Source organism: Camarhynchus parvulus, chromosome 5 (genome assembly GCF_901933205.1).
Source record: "Camarhynchus parvulus chromosome 5, STF_HiC, whole genome shotgun sequence".
NCBI classification, from domain to species: Eukaryota; Metazoa; Chordata; class Aves; order Passeriformes; family Thraupidae; genus Camarhynchus; species Camarhynchus parvulus.
The window spans coordinates 16,249,832-16,268,689 of record NC_044575.1 but is presented as its reverse complement, the minus strand read 5'-3'; the positions used below and the strand labels follow the sequence as shown (position 1 = coordinate 16,268,689).

Below are 18,858 nucleotides of genomic sequence, written 5' to 3'. Positions count from 1 at the left end.
ACAGTAATGTTTTTCCATTTACCCTTCTTCTTTTTTCTTTTCCTCTAAAGCTTAATGTTATGTGAGAATCTCTACAACTTTGATGGACATTCTCTTACACCATGAGAAGGTTTGAAAGAGCACTTCTTTTACTGTAAAATCCTTGAACCTACTGTGTCACCCAGTCTCAATTATGTTTTGGGCAAAATATGCAGTATGGGCAGTATTTTGGTTTAGATATTCCCAAGAGCTGTAAAAATCAAAGAAATCCAATAATTGCCTGCAAAATAATTTTACGACACATGATGTGCCATTTTATTTGTAAGGGTTACTGTTAATGACAACATTCTTCACAAGCATCACTTAATTTTTACAGAAATGATTCTATATGATGATGAAAAATGAAGAATTCTTTGGTTTTGAGGCCTTTATTTTAGGGTCTCACCTTAAAATTTATTCAGGGGATTTCTTTGTTCAGCCACCCCAAAATTCATTATTTGTTATGGAGTTTACTGAAGGTTAAACTTAGTGTGAGCATTTGAAGGATTTAAAAGCACAGCATCCTGTAGATGAAATAGAGCAATAAAAAATTACATGATTACTGAATCAATATTATAGTTTCCTGTATGCCGAATTCTTCATTTATGGTGAAAAACGATTGTCTGTTTACTTCTTATCTTCTGCAAATATCACACCTGTTTTTTCACCCCTCCTCTTGCCCCCTCCCTTTGAATCTCCTCCCCTCTGACAGAATCAATTGCCTCAGTGGGTATTATAAAAAGCTGAGTTTCCAGTGGAGTTCCCATTCCCCCACCTTAGCCACCATGGGTCTAAGAGCGGCCAGCCTCTTCCTCCTCTGGCTGGCTCTTTCCTCTGCTAGTGAAATAAAAAAAGGTAAGCTCTAGAGATGAAATGGTAGCAGATTGCCTCCTGGCAAAGAGAAAGAGTTAAAATATTGCTGCGGAGCTAGAAGGAGGCTGTGCATTTAAATAATGCTCTGGAGTTTTAGGATGCCTTAAATTGCTTAAGCTTTCAAGTACTGAGGCTGCATTGCTTGGACAAAATTGGTAGATGCTACTTTCTTTGGAGAGATTAGTGCCTATCTCTAGTGCATTGATTTCTGGTTTGATGTGCTTGGAAAATATTTTCAGTCTTGCTTTTCTCTCCATGCATTGAGTCTTTACTAGGTATGGCAAGAAAAGAACTATAAGGCAAGAAAGGAACTGTGGGACTTTGAGAGGTTCATTATTGAAGTAATGAAGGAAGTGGATGACTGTGTCTTCTGTTGCTTTGAAACAACATAAATTTTTCCTTAAAAATGAATGTCATAACATTGAAAAAAAGCTTATTTTGTCATTTAGGACATTTTTAACCCTTTTGCAAAAGCTCTAACTTACTTTATTTGCTATCAAATTTGAAGTGATGGAATGGAGCACTTGTACTGAAAACTGCTTTTTAGAGGAATAGGTGATTAATTATACCCAGTGATCAGGTTTGGGCTATTGGTCTGCTGTGTCTTGAATTCAGAAATGGGAGGAAAGCTTACCTTGCATTTGGTCTTCCACCTGTGAGCTCTGAGAGGGTCTCTGTGCAGCCTTCCTTCTGAGGAGGGAAGTGTTCCAGCTTGGCTGGATGTATCTGGTATGATTGATACCATCAAAATACAGTAACCTAGGGGTTCTCTTAGCAGTTTTGCTTTCTTATGTTAAATGCTGCAAGAAAATCTTGTGAAATGTTAAGATTCCCAAGAATGCTCAGCTTTTATGATTCACCCCGATCTACAGTATCTGGAGATGGATCAGATATTGTTGTTAATTTGTATTTTTTGTTGGTATAGATGGCAGGGAAAGGAACAAATAATCTTCATATTTTGCTATTGCAAAAACTTTTTTCTCCCCTCCTACCATGGCTATTTTCTGACCTATCTTCTGAAAAATTTCTGTCTTGCAGTAATAGAAATCACTACTGATTTTAGGAAAATAAGTATTTCACTGAAATCTCCTGTTGTGCATAAGCCCTTTCATAACTTTTAAACTATTAGCCTTCCAGAGTAGGTAGTACTTTCTTTCCTACCTGTTTTGTTTCTAGTACATGTTGCACCAGGAAAGAAGATAGTTCTTGGAAAAATTTAATATTGATAAAAATAATACTGTGATTCAGAATAAAATCATATGCTTGGCACAGATGCCAAGTTAGAGGTCAGTATTGTTTCCCCACTTCATGCAGATAAGTTCCTTCACCTCAGTGAAAATTATAGGATATACCCTGGTCTCAGAGTTATTTATTACTATCTTATTCTGCTTTTGAGATTTCCATATTTTCTGCTGAGCTGGCAGATCTTGATCCCGCTTGAAATCCATGGAATCACTGTGAACATAATTGCAGGTGGTTCTTACTGTAAAACGGAACACTTACCATTTTTCATACTAGATCATTTCTTGCAGTTCTTTTCATCTCTATTCCTTTTTAATCACTTTACAGGAAGGACAAGAAGCCATGGCCACTATGTCTGCAGCACTTGGGGAAACAACCATTTCAAGACTTTTGATGGAGACATCTACCAATTCCCTGGCCTTTGCGAGTACAATTTTGTTTCCGACTGCCGAGAGGCTTACAAGGAATTCTCTGTCCACATCCAGCGTGCTCTCAACAGCAATAGCCATCCTGAGATCCAGTATATTCTGGTGAAAATCAAGGATATAACAGTCTACCTCAAACCCAACCTGGTTGTGGTGGATGGGCGAATGTAAGTTCCTTTGCTATAATGGTATTCAGAGAAATGTGCTGGGAAGATAAAAGCAGGATTGATTCTTTACACAACTGTCTGTGTGCCATTACAGAAACTGCTGCAAAGCATTTTCACAAACAAACAAATAAACAAACAAAAAAGCCTTTTGAAATTCAGCATTAAAATTGCTTTGGGGAGGGGCTTTAATACTAATTGTCATTTCTACACTGGCATAAGAGATTATTTAAATAGAAGACCAAATTGTTCTTACAGTTGTGCAGAAAACAGTGCAACTCGTGAGCCAGATTTTTCACTGGCTTAAAATGACATAGCTTCATTTGTTTAATGGCATCATCTTGTGTTTGCCTTAGCAGATGGTCTAGCAAATCCTTGAAAAGAAAATGCATTTCTCTGGGGTCTTTTCCTCTTATTTTCTGACAGAAGAGAGGTAGTTTTTTCTGATTTTCATACATAATTCTTAAAGATCTGATGGCCATTCCTCGAGGGAGTTCAACAAATATAACACCGGTCAAAATTCACACCAATTTATCTGTGGCACTATGTACTTTTTCAGACTAAGCAGTGTTATTTTTCTCCTCTTATAATATGATTACACAAGAAACTCGTTTGACACCATTACTGATGCTAAGTAGTGTCTTAACCTAGTCTTTCCTATCGTTAGCTTATCCTTCTAGTGTGTGCCTTTATACTCTGTATCAAGTGAAGCAACTCATGAGTTAATTAGTATGTTTCAGCATAATTGAAAAAAAGTGAACTTTTTAATTGTCATTGGAGAACTCGGTTTTGCTCAGAATTCAGCTTTTGCTCTAAAGTTTGGAGGACACTGCAATGAAAATATGTTCAAGGATTGAAAGTAACATTCAGTTTTCCAAAGATCATATTAGAATGCATAATAAAATGACAGAAAATTACAAAAATGCATTATTGCCTCAAATTGATAAAGCTCTTTATTGTGCACTAAAGTCTTAAAATAAAACTCCATGAAAAACAAGTTAGAAGTCATTTTAAAACTGTTTCTCTTAAACTAAGCCATTTTTGTCTTAGATAGATTTTTTTGTCATAAAATAGCAGATCCCTGCCAAACTGGTTTTTGCTGCTTTGAGAATTTTTTTTGGTAGAACTCAATTTTCCATATTGCTTCTGAAATGATAAATTATCAATTGTCATGCAAAATAGCATTTCACTGTGCAGAAGTGAAAACGGTAAAGTAGAAAAGTGTATGGATTAGCCTTCAAGTATCTGATCCACTGATTGATTGAATGTCCTACTATTAGAAAAAAAAGATAAATATTCCATGTTGTGATAGCTAAAAGCTGAAAAGATGTCCAACATTTTATGTTTCCCCTCAAGAAACATAATCCCTCAAGACTTCATTGTTCATTGATGAACAATGCAGTCAAAAGCAGAAATAATGATCTCTGAGTTTGCACCTAGATGTATAAGTCATTTGGGCATGTTAAAAAATGCCTGGGCTAAATAGCTGTAAAAACCCCAGAGACAGAAAATCAGGAGATAAAGTTCTCCCAGTCAAGAGGCTAGTTAAGAGATGTGCATACGCATGCATGAATCTTAATGGATAACAATTACATTGATCATCTGTAGAAAAAATAACCAGTTATTTTGACTTGAGTCCAGTTTATATTACTTCTGTTTGAGCAGACTCTAGTTTTTTGGATTTTATAGGATAAGACTGCCTGCCACAATTCTTTTATTGCTGAATGAAATTCAGCAGTTCAGTTTATTTGTAAGACAGACACAAATTGTTATCACACAAAAATATCTATGCTTAGCCCTCTGCAAAGTGTCTTTTGTCACCATTAACAAACTCAGTCCTGTCCACTTAAAACTAACTAACTAGAGAAGAGCTGCTGAATTCCTCTTAACATGCTCCTTCCTTTTGAAAATTTAGTTGGCAGTCCCTGTAACTGCCTGTGCATTCTGAACTCTCTCTTAAAGAGGCAGTTCCTTGCAATGGAACATTAATTCTCTCTGAAATGATTATGAGATATTTTGGTAAAGAAACACTGTAAATTATGTTGTAGCTCCTTTTATTGATGTAAATTATTAGTGAATGTTTGAATATCGTCTCTTAATAACACAATGATGATGGTTTTTCTTTGATTAATTTGAAGACATCTGACATTTTGGTATTTTTTAAGTTGAAGAGCCCAAAGTGTTGGTTAGGCTTTTCCTCTGGAATTGCTTTGGCTTTTAAATGAGTTTTTGCAATGAGTTATTGTCCTGAGTGTCAGAAAGAGAAGACTTTATGCCTCATTAAAACAAGGCACCCTGTGCAGTTAGAATGAGGTAGTCAGACTAGTTTCTCTATTCCTTGGGATATTTGGCTTATTACAGACATTCATGTCAGCCCTTATGTTCCCTAACTAATGCAAAGTCGTGATTTTCTTCCTAGTGTGAAGACACCTTACTACGCCTCTGGTGTCCTCATTGAGAGCAATGAAATTTACACCAAGATTTATGCCAAATTAGGCATGGTTCTGATGTGGAACCAGCAGGATGCCCTGATGGTATGTATGATCAAAGTAGTTTTAATTGGTATTTCCTGGGTTTCCTGGGATATTTCTCTATCTCAGTAGAAAAAAAAAAAAGAAGGAGAGGAAAAAAAGGAAGAAGAAAAAGATAATTCTTTTGTGTTTTTCCTTTTTCTTTTTGTTATTTAGGTGGAGCTGGACAGCAAATTTAATAACCATACCTGTGGTCTCTGTGGGGATTACAATGGCATTCAAATCTACAATGAGTTCATCAAGGGAGGTGCGTCATCCCACCATGCTGACAGATGTCCCCAGAGATAGGCTGACAAGCCCTGTGCATAGAAACATCACAGGAGAGCAAATTTCACTTGAGAGGTTTCTGTGATTGCCCCAGACTAAACATTAAGTTCCAGTGCTGCATTCCTGCAATTCCTGCATTCTCAGTTTATTCTGTTCCAGATTAATCTTTTTGTTCTTTACTAGCCTCCTTTTCCTGTTTCCTCTTTACATTTTTAAGCACAGTTAGACATCATTCAGAGCAGGTACCTATGTCTAACTGGCATATTGGATACCATAGTAACTGTTTCCCTTTATCAGTACAGTTCCAGGAATCAGGTGCTCCTTGTTGTCAATTTTTGGGGCTCTGCAAGTTCTCTTTCTATTTTTTTTCTCATAGATACAAGCTACAACTCAATTACATATGGGAATATGCAGAAGATCAGCAAACCAAATTCCAAATGTGAAGATCCAGATGAAACTCAGGCTCTTCCAAGCTGTAATGAGCATGTAAGTATTTCTCATGGTGATATTCCTTGACATGGATACATGGAGACATCCTTGAGCAACAGGGATTTAATTGCAAGGAGCTGGGAGGACTGTCCCTTCCAGGATATATGGTTATTTTTTCTTAACTGTTCAAAAGACAACAGGGTTTTTTTTTTTTGTAAGATAGGAAATGTCCAGAAGCTCAGATACCTGTAAATCTCTTCAACATTATTCCTCTTCCTCCTCAGCGTGACGAGTGTCAGAGGTTGCTGACTTCCCCTGCATTTGCTGATTGTCGGCTGCGTCTTAATTTGGAAATGTACATCCAAGCCTGCATGCAGGACAAGTGTGCCTGCAATGGGAAGGACGACTCCTTCTGCCTCTGCAGCACCATCTCTGAGTATTCCCGCCAGTGCTCGCACGCAGGCGGCCGCCCGGGAGAATGGAGGACACAGAGCTTCTGCCGTAAGCAGCTACACAAATTTTACAAAGATCCAAAGGTTTCATGCATGTAGCACCATGAAATTTAAATTCATTACTTCTTTACAAAGCTGTTGGGATGTATTATAAATTTCGTATCAGTAGTGCTAAAAATATTATGGTGTCCCTGTTTTCTTCTTCTGTTACTCTTACTATTTAGTAAGAAATATTTTTCAGCAAATTCTGTTCCCATTAAAAAACCTGAGATTTGATGTTGCAGGAGATGGGAATAATTTGATCTATTTGAAACCAAAAGAAGTAAATATCAAAATAAGGGAAAGCAATTCAGATTTAGATAAACATGCTTTGCCATGTAGAGTGTGGCTTGAGATGCCACTGGCTTGAAGGGAGTAGGGTGTGGTTTCTCAGGAATGATGGACTTAACACTCAAATAACTCCTGGGGTCTTTCTTATTCTTTCAGCCAAGACCTGTCCTGCTACCATGGTCTATAGCGAAAGCAGCTCACCCTGCATGGATACTTGCTCACACTTGCAGATCAGCAGCCTTTGTGAGGAGCACTACATGGATGGCTGTTTCTGCCCTGAAGGCAAGTGTTACTCTAGCTGTTGCACCTTGGACAAAAGCAGGAGCCCTGGCTAAGGAAGTCATAAGAAAATACTACATGTAGTCAAATTATATCTTAGAAAAAAGTTGTGCTACTCATTATTTTCCCCCCTTGAGGAAAATAAAATTTTCTAAGGAGGTAATAATTGATTGATTAATTAATTAATTTATAGGTCAAACATATTAACACAGTGACAGGTAATAGACCTGCTTGTTAATTCTCAACAAGTGGGTTTTGGATACTATATAGTAAATCCTGCTTTTTAGGTTGAATAGTTCTGAGACAATGGACACCATTTGCACAGAGAGTAGCAGCAATGGACAGTGAGTGAAATTCTCAGGCTTGCTGTCAACCTTAGGAAAGATTACAGTGATAGTCTTCACAGCCAAAAAGACTAAGAATCTAAATGTGTCATTCTCAGGTTTTTCTTATTTGCTTGCAATAACCTTTTTATCTGTGTATAGCTATATAAATGAACAGACTTGAATTTTCAAAGCTGAAGCAAAGTGTTTTCCATCTGTCTTATATTACAAAAAATAGAGCCAGTATTCTTCAGAGTTTAGATAATCTTGCCTGTGTGGCAAATTAGAGTTTTTCCTCTGAGGAAATTGCTTATTTGAAAAAGAGCTGGAATAGTTAATGTTGTATTTTATAGGAACTGTGTATGATGATATCAGTGAAAAAGGCTGCATCCCTGTTAGCCAATGCTACTGCAAACTTCGTGGAAAGACTTATGCGCCTGGAGAAAGCATTTCCAAAGAATGTGAAGAATGGTAAGGATCCTGGTTGTTGTACACCTTTCTTTGAATGATTGTAAATGGGCCTGTATTTTTCAAATTTTCACATGGTCATAGGAGATGTTCTGAAAACTCTCTGAATTTAATGTTTATGTTGCGTGTTTATAGGACAAAATTTCTGGTAAGTTTCTATGGCATATGTCAGATTCTATGGCATATGTCAGAGGGAAAATCTCAAGGGAACGATCAAGGACACAGTTTTAAAACACCTGGAGATAGCTTGCTGGTTACCAAATATATGGATACTTTCAGTGCTCTCAGATCCTGTAGTAACTACAAGCATTTTTTGTATTATTTGTCTGTTTATAGCACCTGTAATTCAGGCAGATGGACCTGCAAAGATCTACCCTGCCCAGGCACATGCTCAGTGGAAGGAGGTTCCCATTTTACCACCTTTGATGGGAAGAAATACACCTTCCATGGAGACTGCTACTATGTGTTGGCCAAGGTACTGTGTACAGTGGGGCTATTCTCTTGTAGAGTAAAACAGTGTCTGTAGGCTGATGTGTATCAGCTGGGAGTTATTGTTCTAGTCCACTTCCATGGGCTGAGGGAAGTCGAAATGCTGGAAGTTGTACTAGAAAATTCAGGATTTAGCTGTAATTGCCATACGAGGTAGCTGAGGACTTATTGCAATGGGTGATTAACTCAGTGAGATAGAAGACTGCCTATGCTGTCATTATCCAGTGAAGTCCTTTGTATGTAAGAAATAGAAAGGTCTCAGGATAAGAAGTTCTTGGCCACTTCTGTAATAGCTTTTTCTAAGTCTGAGTGTCAAAGTCAGGTAGGGAAAAGAGGTAGGCAGCTGTTTCATTTATCCCTAAAATATCTGGTGTCCTTTTTTCTAGAGGATGAGGAAAATCTTATTGATTTAGGAAAGTTATTGTAACTGATGAATTTAGTCTTTGTTGTGGAAATCATCTCATGAGAGTTTTAATATGACTAATGGACATTTCTTTCCCTGTGATTGTAGGGTACTGCAAATGAGAGTTATGCTCTCCTGGCAGAACTGGCTCCCTGTGGCTCCACAGACAAACAGACCTGCTTGAAGACTGTTGTGCTGTTAGTGGATAACAAAAAGAATGTAAGTGCTGTTCTGTAGATTCTGCTAGATATGTTGAAAATTAATATATTTCCCTTAATGTGGGTGAATACTTTTTTCTTCTGGAGTCATTATTGTGGATAGATAAGGAACCTCAGACAGGCTGACAAACAGCTCAGGTTTCTGCCTCAAGAATTCAAAATAAACCTAAACTTAAGAAAATACGAGATTCAAAACAACTGACATTTCTCCGTCTTCTTTCCTCTGCTCTGTGTGATATGATTTTTCTCACAGAATTCCAGGCATCTGGGAGGAAGGGTACCTATTCTTCTCCACGTCATATTTTTTTTCTTCATTCAGATATAATTTTATAGTTCTAATTGAGTCTTTTTCAGAAGAAATCCTGTCTTTAAATGGTGATACAATCCAACCTTCTCAAATATTCACTTTAGTATTCTCTTTGTTTATGAGAATATATAGACTATCTGTATACATAATTTACTTACATATACACATTATTTTCCTCACATATTTATGGACTTCCATGTCCTTGACAGCATTACTAGAACATAAGAGAACCAAATCAAAATCCAATATTTTTATGTTTCTGTATGTAGAATAGCATTTTTTGAGGAAATTTAATAAACTGCTTTCTTACCATGTCAGAATCATATTAACCATCACACAGAAGCTGTAGCACATGCTTTAACAAGGAATAAGAACTTCCTATAGATCCTGAAGACCTAATATTTTCTTCTACTTGCTGAAACCAAAGGGCCCAATATAAATGAGTTTTGCATTTCATTATTGCCATGAATTCTTGTAGGCAGATGTAAGAGAAACACTGAATAGCAAGACAAAACCTTAGGCATAATCTCTAGGGCTGCTGCCATGTTAAATTTTCACATAGATTTTTCCTTTCAAAAATTTGGAGTTCCAGACAGAGCCTAAATGTGTAAATGTCCTTGCTGTTAATCTTCTTTGTATTTGTAAAATCTTAATTTTCCTCGGTCCCTTTAACCTCATTGATTCCATTTGCTGTTACACAGGTGGTAGTTTTCAGATCAGATGGCAGCGTGCTCCTGAATGAGATGACAGTGAATGTGCCTCATGTGTCAAGTAAGGGACACAGCCTTGTATGTCAAGTATCACACACCTGGCTTCTCATGGAGGGGTGTATTTTTATAGAGGCAAAAGTGGAAGAGGGGTATTTAGCACTTTCCAAACCTGGTTAGATGGTGTGAGCATGCCCATTTGGTTCTGATCCCAGAGACCAGCCCTTTAAGTAATCAATTTGTTAAGTGTGTAAGCACCAGCATCATATCTAGTTGGCCAGTGATTTTTAAAGGAAAAAAAATATTAATTTGATCCTGGTCTCAGAGATTTCATGCTGGGTGATACATGAGAATCTAATAAGAAGTGTTTCTTTTGGCAGCCTGTGTGTATTGGTTCATTACAACAGTTCATGTTTTGTTTTTCAGCCAGCTTCTCAGTATTCAAGCCATCTTCCAACTACTTTGTTGTACAAACTCCTTTTGGGCTTCAGATGCAGATCCAGCTGTTTCGAGTCATGCAGCTGTTTGTGACTGTGGATCAATCAGTTAAAGGAAAACTTCAAGGCAAGTGTCTATGCAAATGGGAAGCAAAGTCATGCTGTTTCACAGCTGAATAATCATGTATTCTTTATATGAGTGATAACTCATGCTACTTGTTAATTTGAGGGGAGAAAACAGAAAGAAAATTGGCACTAGAAGTGTGGTTTTATTTTTTGATATTGAAATGACCTATCATTGCCAGTACATAGGTGTTTCTTAGAATATTCCCTTCTTTTGTATCTGGTCTAATTTTCAACTATCCACAAAACCAGGTTTTTGGTGTACTTTGTGGTTTCAATATAATCAGAAAGCATAAAAAATTTAGGCTAGAGTAGTAATCTCTTGAAGCACAGATATCTTCATGGTTACTATTCTTGAAGATGTGGAAGATTTAAACCAGGGCATCTAAAACCACAGTATTTATACTATGCATTAAATTGATGTGGAATAATCAGCTGTTTATAGTGTTTGTGATCAGTTGTCCCTTTCCTTTGACCTTTCAGTATGAGACTAAGTAATGCTTATGTGAAATTTTTACCTTGTTCTCAAATAGGTCTTTGTGGAAACTTCAATGGAATGGAAGGTGATGACTTTAGAACAACCAGTGGGCTGATTGAGGCTACAGGATCTGCCTTTGCTAACACATGGAAAGCTCAGTCCACCTGCACAGACCAGGTAGAAAAGCTGGAAGACCCCTGCAGTCTCAGCATTGAAAGTGGTAAGCACATTAATAAGTCAGAGGCTTGGCTTCTGCCAGGATGAGCAGTGTCTGCTGTGCATTACTGCAACAGGCCTGTAAGAGTTGTAGTGGGGCATTGAAGATTTTTTACAGGGCTGTAACATTAATAATTAATATCTGCAAGTATGTATACATACAAGCACTTCATCAAACTGAAGTGAAAATTTAAAGGGTGATTGTAAAAGAATCCTGAGGTGGTAGAATGGGACAAACAGTCATTAATTTGTACTATCTGCAAAGACAGCTTGTATCTCGTAGCATTATGTATCCTTGTGTTTAACTTAAATTTATGGTCCCCAAATGGAAAGATCTGTCACAATTCCATGTGTACAAATTGCAAAACTACGGTGCAGTTTCTGATTTTATGATTGCATGTCTCTGAAGGATTAGAAGTACATGTGTGGTGATTATATGTAGTTTCTCCACTCCCCAAAATGCACACAGTTCTCTCATTCATATTTCTGCACTGCATTTATGTATCAGCATAACTAGGCATGACACAAGGAAGATAAGGAAATGTGATTAATTTCTCTTTTTTTTTGAAGATAAGGAAATGTGATTAATTTCTCCTTTTTTTTTTTTTGCAGCAAATTATGCTGAGCATTGGTGCTCTTTGCTGAGAAACACAAAGGGTCCTTTTGCAAGATGTCACATAGCTATTGATCCTTCAGAATACTATAAGGTATTGTAATTTTGCACTCTTTTAGTACTGCATTATTTCGGATGGTTAACTGTAGACATTTATCATTGTTTCAACATTTGAGACGTCAGTGAGTAACTTGTCCATAAGAGATGCCAAAGTTTTTACATTGGCTGATTCAAGCAACATAGCATCCAAAGTATCTTATGTGATGAGATCCTTATGGACTGCTGCTGAATAAAAATGTACATTTTTTATTTTGCTTTTTTACTTTTTGTGACATGTTTATTGGCTTGGATATTTGGACTGAAAAGAAGACTCAAGAGTTGCAGATGTGCACAGTTTAAGTTTAGAAGCATTAGTTTCTCTAAAGTGGGGGGAAGATTGCAACCATATATTGGTTGGAATGTAACACCAAATAATTTTCATGCCAGAGTCTCCATGAATTCTTTTCCCTCGTGCTCGTCTCTGTTGAGCAGTAAGGGAGGCTCACCTGAGGAAAAGGAATTGTAAAATCATTGCTTATACTTGGAAGTCAGTGTGAGCTCAAATGTTGTGAAGGTCTTCGTAGACCTGGTTAATATTTTGCCTGTATTATTCTAGTTTTTGTGGTTCTCTGCATTTCTAATTAGTAACTGAGAAGGAATGGCATCAATATCCTTTGAAAAATGTGTTCTTAGGAGGCTGACTACTTTTTAAAGGTTCAAGGGACTTGGCTTATGTTAGAATAAGCATCCAAGTATTTTCATTGTGTATTAAATGAAGCAGCACTTTAACTCTCTGGTCTTTGTCCATTCCTTTCACTGTTCTCTGGTCATGGGAATTAATACAAAAAACATCAGGAAAAGCTGACAGGACGTTTTGTAGCAATCAAGTTGCAATTGCCCATTGATTTCTTGTAGACTTATTGACCCTTTGGTTCTTTCTTTTCAGAAATGTAAATATGACACCTGCCTCTGTGAAGACAATGAAGAATGTTTGTGTGCTGCCCTGTCCTCTTACTCAAGAGCCTGTGCTTTCAAAGGGATCATACTGGGAGACTGGAGAAAGAGTGTTTGCAGTAAGTAATGGAACAGTAATCCCTGTTGAAATAATTAACCATGAGAAATAAGCAGGCTCTCTCTTAATTTGATTGTTAGTGATCCATCTCACTGTTAAGGGATTTGGAGTATCTAATGGACCAAAAAGAGACAATGCTGATCATGTTTACTAATTTGTATTATATTCTTCAGATGTAATTTGAAATTTTTATACTTAAAAGTAGAAAACAATATTTTTAACTTTCATCTTCTTTTCCCAGTCTAGCTAATAGGATTCCATTTACTAATGGAATCCCAGCCATCAGGGCTTTTACTGTGCATTTGTTTATCAATGTCTTTGTTTCTGATCATGCTTGCTCTACATCAACAGCTCAGTCAGTTAGAGACTAGCAGTTTATTATATTGTGCTCACTATCTGATTATCAGTATGTGAAACAGATAGGGTTATGAAAGTAGAAACTATTAGTAGCAGTTAAAAATAAATCTTCAACTGGAAAAGTTAGGTTAGTATTACTTGTGACTTCTGATATTTTTCTGATACTTTAATAAGATCTAAGGGAATGTTTTTATCACTACATTCGGCACAGCCAAAGAAACCAAAATGGAAATGTCAAGGCCAAATTGTCCATCCTGCATCCCTTACTTATCAGTTTGGTTTTTTTCCCTCCAGGCAGTGAAGCATCTTCTTGTCCAGGAAATCAAGTCTTCCTTTACAACCTTACAATGTGCCAGCAAACCTGTCGCTCCCTTGCTGATGGTGAAAAGTATTGCTTGCAAGACTTTGCTCCTGTGGATGGCTGTGGCTGCCCAACCAATACATACTTGGATAACCAGGATAACTGTGTGCCCATCTCCCAGTGCCCATGTTATTACAAGGGATCATACCTGGAACCTGGGGAGTATTTCACAAAAGATGGAGAACGCTGGTATGTTTTATTTTGGCTTCTGTTTGTGGGGAAAAAGCCCTTTAAAAATTACTTGTTAGGTGTAAGGTGCATAGGATTTTTGGTACTTTAATGAGTATTTATAATGCATTTCACATCGTCTTCATGCTGAGCAAAGCATTGTTCTGTTGCAATGCAATTTATCAATAGTTGAGAAGTGCGGCTTGCTTTGGAGGTGTGAGTATTGGCCTTCACAGATAAATGTTATTCTGAAGCTACAGTGTTAATAAGGCTTTGTTAGGCAGAATGGTGAAAGGAAGCTAAAGGGCCAACTATGTGTTGTGTTTGCTTTTCTAGCAGACACAGATTGCTAGTTTTCCACTGGAGGAAGGTCCCCTTGATATGTATTCACTGTAACATAGGCTTTTGAAAACAACATTTATGATTCTTTTGTATTTTCCCATGGTCTCTGACAACAGTTTGCTGCCTGAGTCATCAGTGCAAACTGTGAAATGCCTTCTTTCATCCAGCAGAAGAAGCATATAGGTCAACAAATTTGCAGCATATAAATTCAATAGTCATGAAAATACACTGTGTATCCAAATGGAGGCTTTCATTTAAATTATAATTATTATGTGTCATTACTATCTAATTCCTGAGTCATCATAGAACATAGTATTAAAGATTAATAGAATAGCTGTCATTTCTTAAAACATAACCTTTCTGTGCATTATGCCTAAAATCTTGCTACATATTTTCTCCAACAAAAAAATTAATGAGTGTAATTCAATAGAATTGGCCTTGAAATTCCAGTAGAAATTATGCAGGATATCTTTAATAAATACTCTCAAATTTATATAAACAAGTCCTTAGTCTTAAATTGAAGACATTGAGCTTGCTTTTTTTTAATTTCTACTTACTTCACTTTTCTAGTGTTTGCCGAAATGCAAAGATCCAGTGCACTTCAGTGAAATTAAGAATGAGAAGTAAGTGACATTCTATAAACTAAACTAGAATAAAATCCATAGCCAACCTCCCAATCCAAACCTACTTCCCTTTTTGAATTTTCCATTTACTTGTTTTGCATATTTTTTCTCTTTATGTAAAATAGTAACATATTTTCGCTTTGTTCTCTCTTCAGTAAGTCTATTTTTTTCATAAGGATAGACTGAGATTTCTGTCTGAGAAACTACCACCTTTCACTAACATTTCTTTTGCCTTGATCGATCTAAACCAACAATGTACCTTTCAGGTGAAGAAGAATGTTCTTCTAGCAAGACATACTTTGACTGTAATGCATTCTCGAAGTGGACTTCCCAAACACCTCTACAACTTAGCTGTCATACTCCTCAAAGCGATCATGTATGTATTCAACTTTTCTGTGTGTCTTGCTTTCTTTATTCTGTATTCTTTACATGACATGGTGCTACACAGCAAATACAGTTGTAACTAGCAGTTTATTTCTCTTTGGTTTAATCTACACTTTCCTCCCCCCACCCATGATAATAATCTGTTGCCATTTTCACAATGGTTTCCCTCTTCTCTTTACTGTATCTTCACTAGAGTCATAATTTCCAAGCAAAAAAGAATTTGAGTTCTTAGACAATCCAAAAAGAAAAGAAAAACATTAGAAACCTAGAAAAAAAAAGAATCTTATAAAACTAATCAATATTAGACTGTGTGGTTTTAAATGCAGATTTTAAAGTGTGAAGAAGTGGAATTAAGATGCAGCGCTTTGTCATAAGGTAACCATTTCTCCTTATATTCCTTAGTTCCAGACTGAGTGTGTTTCAGGCTGTGTGTGCCCTGAAGGTCTATTTGATGATGGGAGAGGGGGCTGTGTTGAGCAAAAAGATTGCCCATGCATTCACAACAATCAGTGGTATTCTTCTGGAGACAAGATAAAAGTGGACTGCAACACCTGGTGAGTTATAAGTGAATACTCTCTTCTAGAATATATTCTATGCACTATATTCATAGTCATATCTAGGCTTATGTGCTACAGCAGCTGTAAAAGCTGCAAGTATCATCCTTAATTTTCAGGAATACTTATTGCTATCTCAGAAAATACAGATTCTGCTGGAAGTATGGGGGTGGTAGTTACCTCTATTTTCAGTAGGCATCTTTTGTTGCGCAAACTCACTAATTTTTTTAAAATAAATGCTATCAAATCTAAAGATTGTAGCTCACCAGAGTGAAAATCATGTTATAGGCTTAAAAACAGGCTTATCAGTTGAAGTTGAGGCTTGGATATTTTGCACATTATCACATTATATCAGGCAGTTGCTTGGTTTGTTCTGCAGCTTTTCAAACAGCACACTCTTGGTGAGATCTGAAAATTCAACTTCTCTGCTCTCTTCTAGCACCTGCCAGAAAGGGGTTTGGAAATGCACGGAGGATGTGTGCTATGGGACTTGTATGATATATGGAAGTGGCCATTATAACACTTTTGATGGGAAATTCTATGACTTTGATGGGAGCTGTGAATATGTGGCTACTCAGGTAATGCTCATCAGGAGGGCTGAAAAGGAATTTGATTGCCTTGAAAATCTACTTTCCTCTTTGGTTTTGTCATTCCTTATTGTCTGTCATCGTTGTTCCCAAGGGGTTCACACATTCTGCCAAGATAAATTGTGTCTTTTCAGTGCAGGCAAGCTGTGTGAATGAGGCTTTCTTTTTTTCAAATACAGATATCATAAATTACATGCAACATAACTATGTTACAGTGAGAGCTAATTATCATTTGTGAAATAAATCCAAATTCTAAGCTTAGAAACTTGAAACTTTTATTTAAAGATATATTCCTCACTTTGTTTTATTATCCCACTCTTTTTCCCAGGCTGAGACTGTGTTAACTGTTTATATGTATGCATGGAAGTATATATGTATGGCTATGCATCTGTAAAAATATGTGTGTGTAGGATCTCACATTTGAAGAAGCAGTAACTATTTATACACAGTGAAGATTTAAATGATTGCAATTCTTATGAAATTGGACTACAATGGAATATTCTACCTACTTTTCTCATGTTCTTTTTTTTTCTTTTTCAATAGGACTTCTGTGGTGACAAAAATTCCAGCGGCTCATTCAGTATCATCACAGAGAATGTCCCTTGTGGAACTACAGGAGTCACCTGCTCAAAGGCTATCAAAATGTTCCTAGGGGTGAGTGATGTCAGTCAGTACATATCAGTAATCAAGTATTACTAAAAATGTAATGCTCTAAATTCACGCCCCTAAAAGCAGCTGTAACAAGCTTTAGAGGCCCTATCAAATTATTCTGTAAAGGTGTAGGTTCTCAGGTGATAAAAACTCTCTCAAACAGAAGTGCTACACCACTCTGTTTGGAAGTCATCCCAGAGTTGTAGCTACTGGTTTCAGAATGAGTTGCATTGTTACAGGTGTCTAATATTTTGTCTCATCATAGAAATTAGTGTTACAATACTTCTCTATCTTTCAGAAAACTGAACTGAAATTGGAGAACAAAGAGTACAAAGAAATTCAGCGAGATGTTGGTGATGATGTGCAGTATTGGAACAGGACAGTTGGCCTGTACCTGGTTATTGAGGCTAGCAATGGTGTGATGCTGATCTGGGACAAGAAGACTACTGTTTTCATCAAGCTGAGCCCTGATTACAAGGTTAGTGCCTGTCTGTCTTCTTCTGAAGTAGTATTCTGAATAGACAAGGAAACATAAAAGAACATAAATGTTCTTTTATTCTGACTCTATGTCTAATTCCTATATCCTCTGTGCATTAATGGTCAGCTTGTATTGTTAAAGTCACAGCTTGCAGAAGTGCTTCTGGGGTTTCTTACAATATATCACAATGCAGTATATCACAATGCACTGCACAGAGTGCATAGAATGTTATTCCAATAGAGATAAACGTCTCAGGCAATACTCTTGGGTTTCTGAGTATTGATAGCCAATCATCCAGAATAATTAAGGGGATGTGGACTGACTGCACATGTGCTTGGAAAACTACATGCAATCTCAGCCCTGTGTTTAAACCAAACTCCCTATGCAATGTATGGCCATGCTTCTGGTTCCTGAAATTCATTGTGCTGAATTGAAGAATATTGAGGCATTGTACAAACAGTGACATACTGTTACTTGAGGGGATTGGTGGACCTTAAATAACACTACCAAAAATTCACCACTTAGGGCAGATTGATACATTTCTTTTCAAGAAAAATAGGTCCCTGTCATTTCTTTTCTCTGAATGAAGAAATGGTGATCATTATGTTAGAAACTTTTAATAAAAACAGCTTTGAGCAGAAATTAATTATCTCAGGCTTATATTAATAGGTGAGTTATGATAAATTGAGAATGGGGAATAAAAAATTCTTCTCAGCTGTAAGAGGCTTGGGCACCCTTTAATGTTTTAAATTGGATATGGAGACAGAGATATGGAAATACACTAGATATAAATGATTTCAAGGAAGGAAGACATGGCAGCTGAATAATTTGCTGAGGACAGACAAATAGAAATTCATTTTCTGCACAAATGATTTGACAGTAAAGAAGAAAGTCATTATTTACACAGACAGTTATTTGTTGTTTTTCATGTCAATGTTTTGCTCTTACTTTGCCGGAGTCTGTTTCTAATTTCCATGGTATATTTAAAAACTGAATTTTCTTTTCCAGGGCAAAGTGTGTGGTCTGTGTGGCAACTTTGATGACAAGGCAAACAATGATTTTACAACAAGGAGTGGACTGCAGGACAATAATCCTCTGAATTTTGGAAATTCATGGAAACAATCTCCCATGTGCCCAGATGTCACACAAGAGATTAAGCCCTGTGATCTGAAACCACACCGGAAGTCCTGGGCAGAGAAAGAATGCAGCATCATCCAGAGTGAAGTCTTCAAAATTTGTCACTCCAAGGTTTGTAGAAGACAGTAGGTGATGGGACAGCACAGTGCATTTCTGATAATGCAAAACCAAAAAGACCATCAGAAATGAATGAAGAGATGGTTAAATAGATTGATCTTCAATTAAGTCTTGAGTACAGCTACAGGTGTCAGAATTTGCATGTGGCCTTAATCAAAGTAGTCCAAGTCTCTGTCGCAATGGGACTGTGTCAGTG

General features: G+C 36.9%; 1 protein-coding gene across 1 annotated transcript in view; it reads left to right on the top strand.

Moving 5' to 3' along the window:
- The first annotated feature begins 803 nt into the window (after positions 1-803).
- MUC2 (mucin 2, oligomeric mucus/gel-forming) overlaps positions 804-18,858 on the top strand; it is a 62,896-nt gene continuing 44,841 nt past the window's right edge. Inside the window, exons 1-23 of the mRNA XM_030949090.1 lie at positions 804-873; positions 2,461-2,725; positions 5,142-5,256; positions 5,410-5,500; positions 5,897-6,006; positions 6,234-6,450; positions 6,888-7,013; positions 7,687-7,804; positions 8,138-8,276; positions 8,802-8,912; positions 9,920-9,989; positions 10,352-10,489; positions 11,019-11,183; positions 11,792-11,886; positions 12,778-12,908; positions 13,559-13,810; positions 14,702-14,754; positions 15,021-15,130; positions 15,541-15,692; positions 16,132-16,270; positions 16,823-16,933; positions 17,229-17,408; positions 18,417-18,656. Of these exons, the coding sequence (XP_030804950.1) occupies positions 804-873; positions 2,461-2,725; positions 5,142-5,256; positions 5,410-5,500; positions 5,897-6,006; positions 6,234-6,450; positions 6,888-7,013; positions 7,687-7,804; positions 8,138-8,276; positions 8,802-8,912; positions 9,920-9,989; positions 10,352-10,489; positions 11,019-11,183; positions 11,792-11,886; positions 12,778-12,908; positions 13,559-13,810; positions 14,702-14,754; positions 15,021-15,130; positions 15,541-15,692; positions 16,132-16,270; positions 16,823-16,933; positions 17,229-17,408; positions 18,417-18,656 (3,198 nt within the window). The remainder of the gene's footprint in view (positions 874-2,460; positions 2,726-5,141; positions 5,257-5,409; positions 5,501-5,896; positions 6,007-6,233; positions 6,451-6,887; positions 7,014-7,686; positions 7,805-8,137; positions 8,277-8,801; positions 8,913-9,919; positions 9,990-10,351; positions 10,490-11,018; positions 11,184-11,791; positions 11,887-12,777; positions 12,909-13,558; positions 13,811-14,701; positions 14,755-15,020; positions 15,131-15,540; positions 15,693-16,131; positions 16,271-16,822; positions 16,934-17,228; positions 17,409-18,416; positions 18,657-18,858) is intronic.